General features: G+C 43.9%; 1 protein-coding gene across 2 annotated transcripts in view; it reads left to right on the top strand.

Moving 5' to 3' along the window:
- The first annotated feature begins 3,745 nt into the window (after positions 1–3,745).
- Pex7 (peroxisomal biogenesis factor 7) overlaps positions 3,746–7,589 on the top strand; it is a 62,293-nt gene continuing 58,449 nt past the window's right edge. The window contains exons 1-3 of one of the 2 annotated variants that reach the window (XM_055599468.1): positions 3,746–3,933; positions 5,496–5,553; positions 6,712–6,862. In XM_055599468.1, coding sequence (XP_055455443.1) covers positions 3,819–3,933; positions 5,496–5,553; positions 6,712–6,862 — 324 coding nt within the window. In that variant the 5' untranslated portion in view covers positions 3,746–3,818. Of the gene's footprint in view, positions 3,934–5,495; positions 5,554–6,685; positions 6,863–7,589 lie in introns of those variants that run through there. The other variant, XM_055599469.1, reaches the window with a different exon arrangement.

Here is a 7,589-nt window from a genome sequence, read left to right as displayed (position 1 = left end):
GTTTTGATTTGCATTTCCCTGATGGCTAATGAGGATGAGCATTTCTTTAAGTGTTTCTCTGCCATTCGATATTCCTCTGTCGAGAATTCTCTGTTTAGCTCTGTTCCCCATTTTTTAAGTGGATTACTTGGTTTGCTGCTTTTCAGATTCTTTAGTTCTTTGTATATACTCGATATTAGTCCTCTGTCAGATAAAGGGTTAGTGAAGATTCTTTCCCAATCTGTAGGCAGGCGTTTTGTTTTGAGGACAGTGTCCTTTGCTTTACAGAAGCTTTTCAGTTTCATGAGGTCCCATTTATTGATTATTGCTCTTAGAGCCTGTGCTGTTGGTGTTCTGTTCAGGAAGTTGTCTCCTGTGCCAATGAGTTCTAGGCTGTTCCCAACTTTTTCTTCTAACAGATTTAGAGTATCTGGTTTTATGTTGAGGTCTTTGATCCACTTGGACTTTAGTTTTTTGCAGGGTGATAAATAACAGTGTCTTAATAATGGTCATCTTAGAAACGTTTTTATTCATCAAATTTGCTACCAAGAGGAGATGATCTATGGCTTGAAAAAGAGGAAAAACACAAAAAGCTATTGAAATTCTCATAGACTTATGGTTAATTATTTTTCAAATTTAGAAATTCAATTTAGAATTGGTTGGAGTTTCTAGAAGTGCTCAGCCCTGATGGAGAGGCTAAAGAGAACAGAGTTTTCTTGTGGGATAGGAAGGTAAGACCTTTCTCTGAAAGGGGTAGCTTAAAAACAACCCACCGACAACAGTGGATGCAAACCTGTGGATGCAGAGAACAGAAAAATCTTTCAGAAGAAATCTGTGGGCATACTGTGTTGAGGCGATGAAGAAAGGGGAATTAATTTTGCTTTTAAGCTTCTTGAATGCTTGTCTCTGGAAAGTAATAGGGTGGAATGGCCAACCTCAGGAGAAATTGGCGAACAGTACATATCTGCATAATTCTAAAACTTTTCCATTAACACTGTCATCAGAGTTTCTTCCTAATGCATCATACTTCTGAAAAAAAAAAAGTTCTTCGCTGGGAGGTTGTGGTGCACTTTTAGTACCAGCACTCCAGAGGCAGAGGCAGGTGAATCTCTGTGAGTTTGCGGCCAGTTCTGTAGAGCTTGTCTAGAGAACCAGTTCCAGGACAGACAGGGCTATACAGAGAGAAACCCTGTTACAAAACAAAACAAAAAAACCCCAAACCAAACAAAACAGAATTGTTCTATATGTCATTATTTTTGAAAAGTACAGGCAAGTTGCTCTTTTACCTGTGAGTTCAGAGAACCCTTTACCTAATCAGAATAACAGCTCAATCTGGAACCAAACTTTCCAGTGCCTGTACACAGGAGGGACAGCAATCTTCACATTGACGTGGATTCCAGATTACGGAAGACATCTGTGTCGCCCTTGAAAACAGTACATAGGGAACAGAAGCGAAGTGATACCACACTCACTGGATCCCAACCTTCCCTGAGTTCAAAGGTCCTGAAACAGACATACAAATACCTCCCATGAATGTAAACTTTGAGATGACTCTAGTCTTACATGTAGCACGCTCATTGTCTAATGAAAATGGAATACATTGTCTAATGAAAATGAAAATGCAATTCAGATTTCAACTTTAAGCAATAAAGCTGATAATTAATAACCAATGAATAAGCCTGCTGCTCCTGGAGCTTGTACTCATACCCATATTGCCATGTGAGGAATTCAGGTCTGGTGGTTTCCTCCCATTCGATATCATATAATGCCCAGGCCCAGGCCTTCCACTGCACAAGTGATACCTGACAATGGACTATCTTAGGCACCTCAGCCTGAGACTTGGGTTTTCGCTCTTGGTAGTGTGTTTGTTGAGCGTGTATGAGATCATGCTCCAGCTGTCTTCCTAAAACGGGATCGCAGCTTGCTTTGGAACACACCATCCTGTTAGCCGGTCTGGTGTCTGCCTCCTTTTCTAAGTTCCCACCAGAGTTCAGCACTTTTCCCTCAATGTGTTTTTCTTCTCTGTGCTGTAACTAGCATATGAGACTCATGCAGTGTTTTATTTTATTTTGGTGTGCGTGTAATGTGTGCATTTGTGTGCAGGTAGCCATACTGGTACACACACTTGGGCCAGACAAGCATAGCAGGTGATCTTCCTGTTTCCACCCTCCATAAAGTTTCAGAGGTTTTTTTTTTAGCGGATTTCTGGGCTGGGGATATACCTAGTTGTATGGTAGGTAGAGCATTTGCATATCTTGAGAGGTCTGTGTTGAGTCTCCAGCACTGAACAAACAAACTCAGTTTCATCTTCTGAGATAAACGGAGATGCCCTGGTGCACCCTAAAAATCTGCGGTTACCCCCAAGACTCTGAGGCAATAGAAAGTAAGATTTGGGGGCTTGGGCTTGTCTGGTTTGGAAGTGAGAGGTGGTGTAGGCACCAGTATATCTGTCTTTATATATTTATTATTAAGGCATGACTACCTACACACACACACACACACACACACACACACACACACACACACACGAAATGCTTCTCTGAGTGACTCTCATATACCAACTACAGCAGAGAAGAAAATTACAGGTAGTATATTTATTATTGTTATGAATTAATTGATGAATATCTTTTAATATTACATGAACAGAACTACAGGACAATTAGTACATTGTGTTTTCCTGTAGGTTTATTTTTTTCTTTCATTCAGTTAGGTGGCCAGAGGTGTTGTGGCCCTGGCTCTGGGTACTTGAAAGACTGGCACAGACGCTGGCCAGGGCATTTGGTGAAAGCATGTACTCATGGACAAGAGCACTGAGGTGTCCTTGGTTTATCAGGGTAGACTGAGTCCTGGCAGCTACCAACACTTATGGATTTAGGACACTTGGATTTTTCACCCTTCTCTTGATCCCACAATGGCTTCCAACTTTTTATTTAAAGAAAACCTATTTTATGATTTCACCACTGATTACCTCCTTTCTAAAGCTTTTCCTGCTAACCCCTTTTTAAAACATCCGTGTATACTTACCATAGCGTCAATAACATTTGTATTACATTTAAAAGCTTTCATGCCTTGCTCTCTCTTGATAGCACCCCCTATGGTGCTTTTGAATGCAAAAGCCTAGAGCTGTGCTTGGTATATGACTAGGTCTGTGCTGGTTTAATTATTAACAACAATCTCTTTCACTCTCCTGTGTTTGTTTTGGCAGATTGCACATTCATCTACCACACAGTATTTGCGTGGCAAATGTTTGAATGAACGAATAATGAGCCCAAGTTTTCCTTAATTACCCGAATTCATCAGCACAGTGCAACCACATAACACTTAGAGACAGTTAATTTCACCTGACAAGTCCTTTCCCTTACCTTCATTGTGGTCTGGCTTCAGATCACCTTGGGCAACACAGTACTCCGTTCGTCGCCCTTGGACTCACTAACTGCTTTCAGAGTGTGTTGTGACCCCCCCTCCCCCGCCCCCGTAATCGTCAGGAACATATAAGCATAGCAAGTTCTTGAAAGTTCAAGGAATTAATGAAAACACAAGTTGCCCCTCCTGGAGGCTGCGATGAAACGTGAACAAACTTGTTGGAAGTACTACCTAACTCGTGCCTTTTCCCTTAGGTCTAAAATCTGGAAGCCCAGTTGATAGTAAGCGAACAGTGGCTTTCTGCCCCAAAGAAACATGGTCTCCTTGGCATCAGCCACCCTATCTGTGTGGGCCAATCAAAAGCCAGGAGCCCGGGCGTCGCCGTCCTCACTTCCGCCCGGCCTGCCAGGGAGTCGCGGCGGTGCCTTCTGCCTCGGCGCTGTTTCCGGCTGCCGGGAAGGCCGAGCGGCCGCCGGATGAGCGCGGCGCGGACGCTGCGGGTGCCGGGCCGTCACGGCTACGCCGCCGAGTTCTCCCCGTACCTGCCGGGCCGCCTGGCCTGCGCCGCGGCGCAGCACTATGGCATCGCGGGTGAGCGCGGGCGACTGTGGGCCGCGCGTCCGGGGCGGGCGGGCGCGGGCACGCGCTTCCGAGCGCGTGGTGCCGCCCGCCGCCGCTAGGGGTCGACAGAGGCCGGGCCTCTGTCCTCGGGCGCCTGCCCTGCCCTCTGCGCATTTGAGCCCAGGGGACCTGTACAGCTGGTCCTTTCCTTTCTGTAAGAAAGACGCACTTCTCAGCACGAGGAAGGTGGAGGCAATAGAGTCACGGGTTCAAAGCCACCCTTGACTAAAACGTAAGGGAGACGCTGACCGTATTTTGAAAATAAGACTAGACAGTTCTGTGCTCGCTTTCTGTTGTCGCATGGAAAATGGATACATTTGCAGGGATGTCCAGACGCCCAAGCCATTTATTTTAAATCATACCCCATCTGGTATTTACACACTGGACCAGAGCGTAGCGAGCCGTTGCATAATGCCAGCGATCTGTAGTATTTGTTTTGACTACTGTTAGAAAAAAACAAACAAACATGATTTCTGAAAATTAGTGATAAGTAACTTATTTTCTTACAGCTTTGATCATTAGAGCTTGGTGCCTTCGTGGTTGGGTTTGCAGGCCTTGGCCACCAGGTCAGGAAGAAGACTTTAATCTTTTATAAAAGTTTCTTAACAGGAGTTGGTACCTTTGAGAATTATTTTCTAGACATTTTGTGTCTGAGTGTTTGCTTGTATGTATGTCTGTGAACCATACGTTCCTGGTACCTGCTAAGGTCAGAGGAGGTTTGAAGAGGGTGTTGGATCCCATTACTGATGGTTGTTAGCCCCCAAGTGGGTGCTGGGACCGGAAACTGGGTCCTGTGTGAGCAGTCAGTGCTTGGAAGGAACCATTTCTCTGATCCCAGAGCTGATTTTTTTTTCATCCGTCGTGTTAAAAATGAAAGAGCTCTAACACCTTGCAAATTAAAACATCTTACTGATCACGAAAACTCAAAGCATAATTCTGTGAAGACACTGGTAACAATCGGGTGTGCATGTAAGCTTAATAATTAGTCATCAGACCTTGCAAAGTTCAGTTGCAGATTCACTTTGATCAGAGTGTGGGGTGCAGGAGAGAATGAGACAATTGTCTTTTAGAAACGGGCAGATAACTGAAATTAATAGAGTTCTCAATGCTTGGTCAAGGAGTAGACGGTATTTCCACACATGCTCTGTCTTACAGTGCTGTGTTTTACTGGTACCAGTCTTGGGAGTTCATAGGCATGAGCTCAGTCTTCTGCCAGCAGGGATGTTAGCACTAACCTGAGAGGTTTGTGTGCCTGGCACCTGCTGTGGTTTGAGTTAGTACTCTTTCCCATATGTTAGTGTTTGGATTCCAGTCAGGCCAGATGGTAAGTTGGATATTTAATGACTGATGCATACTATGTAACTGATAATCCTTTTGTATACATGGTTCCCCTACTTTAAGGGAAATTTGTGGTGGTTAAAGCTGGTCCTCAGTGCTTAACAGTTCATCCTAGATGTCTCCAGGAAGATTCAACAAATGACCTTGGTTTTTTTGGGGGGGGTATTTGTTATTGTTTTTTTGTTTTTCTTTAGGCTGTGGAACCCTGTTAATATTGGATCAAAGTGAATCTGGACTTCAGATTTTTAGACGGTAAGATGGCTGTCTTTTCTATTGCTGTGATGAGATACCATGATCAAGGCAACTTATGAAAGAAAGTGTTTACTTTGAACTTACGGTCTTAGAGGGTTAGAGTCTATGATGGTAGAACAAGGGCATGACTACAGGAACAGCTGAGAGCTCACATTTTTATCCACAAGCGGCAGACAGAGAGATGCATGCTGGGAATGGGGCAGTCCCAGAGCCTGTCCCCAGTGACACATTCTTCCAACAATATCTCCTAATCCTTCCCAAACAGTGCTGTCACCTGGCAACTGAGTATTCAAATGTTTGAGCCTTCGGGGCCATTCTCTTTCCACCTCCATGTGGCTCTAATTATTAAGTGTACATATACTCTCAACCACTGTCAAGGTAGCTTAATACAGCTACCTTTTGACTATTCAGAACTAATAGGTTTTGATTTATGATATAAAAAGAAACTTTTGCATTGACGTAACCTGTGTTATTATTGCTAGTTGTGATTATGCCATGTTCTCAAGCTTATTATTGTCCATTTAAAAATTATACATCATAAAGTCAAAACGGTGAGTTAATTAGCGTACTGTGTGCCGTTGTCCCCATTAGCTTTATGGAAGTAAGAGCTAATGCCAGTCTTGTCGGTTACCCAGTGTTTCTCTTCTCCCAGTACCTGTCTTCCATGTTGATTGATGGACTCATAATACTTCTATCAGGATTAGTCAAAGGCAGCGAAAAGAGATTGTTAGAGAGTGGCTACCTGTTCATAGCTCAGATGAAGGATTTATACAATAAGATCATACAGCTCCAATGAAAGATTGGTGGGAGCATTTAAAATTATCGGTCTCAGTGTTTTGAAGAGCTTGCAAATGCACGCTGAGTTCCGGCCAAAGCCAGCGGCAGGGCGCCAGTGCCCTCAGTAGATAGCCGTGGGTGCAGACCTCCTTTTAGTTCAGCCTCTTAGTTACCTTCCTGCACTTCCTGGGCCACACTTCCAGCCTTTCTGAACCCATTTCTCTTCGGCAAAGTACCTGCTTTACTTACCTTTCCTAGTTCTTACGAGCTATGAGGTAATGTGTTACAATATGTGAAAAAGTAAAGAAAGCAGTAACTCTAAAGTTAAGATTGTTAATCATTTTCTGATCTGCAGAGCATGTATTTTCTTCCCTGGTGTAGCTTTGATTGGAATGACGGCTTGTTTGATGTTACCTGGAGTGAAAACAACGAACATGTCCTTGTCACCTGTAGCGGTGATGGCTCGCTGCAGCTCTGGGACACTTCCAAAGCCACGGGGCCCCTCCAAGTCTATAAAGAACACACTCAGGAGGTATGATGGGAAACTCTGGGATGATTGCTTTTCTTTCTTATTCTTTGGTTGAAATATCTTTGGAAATGAACACAGGGAAATATTTTGAGGGTTCAAGGCTAAGCTTTAAGGTTTCTTGTTCATAGCAGATGTCACTTATTATTTTATTATTCAAACATAAAGTACTTCTTGGCCAACACAAGAAAAGAAAAGGTCAGTTTCTCTGTTAGGCAACAACAGTGCCTCTAGCAGTGTAGTGCGGCTTCATTTCCTTCACAGAGCGCCACGGCTTTCGTTATGCCCTATGAACACGCCTGCCATGCAGTGCCTTAGGAGAGGGTGGGTGGGCTGTTCGCAGGCTAGCTCACGGTTGTCCTTAGGCTTCAGAAAGACTTAATATATTCAAGCCACAGCATCAAATACCAGCTAGGAGGCTGAGTTTACTAAAGGAAATAAGGATTTATTGGTTTTTTACTTTGTGTCTGTGTGTGTGTTCAGGTACCCATGCAGACTAGAGGTGTTGGGTTTCCTCAAGGAACTGTAGTTACAGGCATTTGTGAGCTGCCTGGAGTGGGTGTTGGGAACTGAGCAATGTGTGCTGTTAACTGCTGAGCCATCGCTCCAGCCCCCTAAAGGAAAGTTAAATCTAAATCTGAGTATGGCTTTTGTGTCTTCTCTTTCTGTCTCTGTCTCTCTCTTTCTGTGTGTGTGTGTGTGTGTGTGTGTGTGTGTGTGTGTGTGTGTGTGT

This window comes from Psammomys obesus, unplaced genomic scaffold (assembly GCF_907164565.1).
Source record: "Psammomys obesus unplaced genomic scaffold, mPsaObe1.curated_primary_1811, whole genome shotgun sequence".
Classification (NCBI taxonomy): Eukaryota; Metazoa; Chordata; class Mammalia; order Rodentia; family Muridae; genus Psammomys; species Psammomys obesus.
The sequence above is the reverse complement of the archived record's forward strand: the minus strand, read 5'-3'. Positions and strand labels throughout refer to the sequence as shown.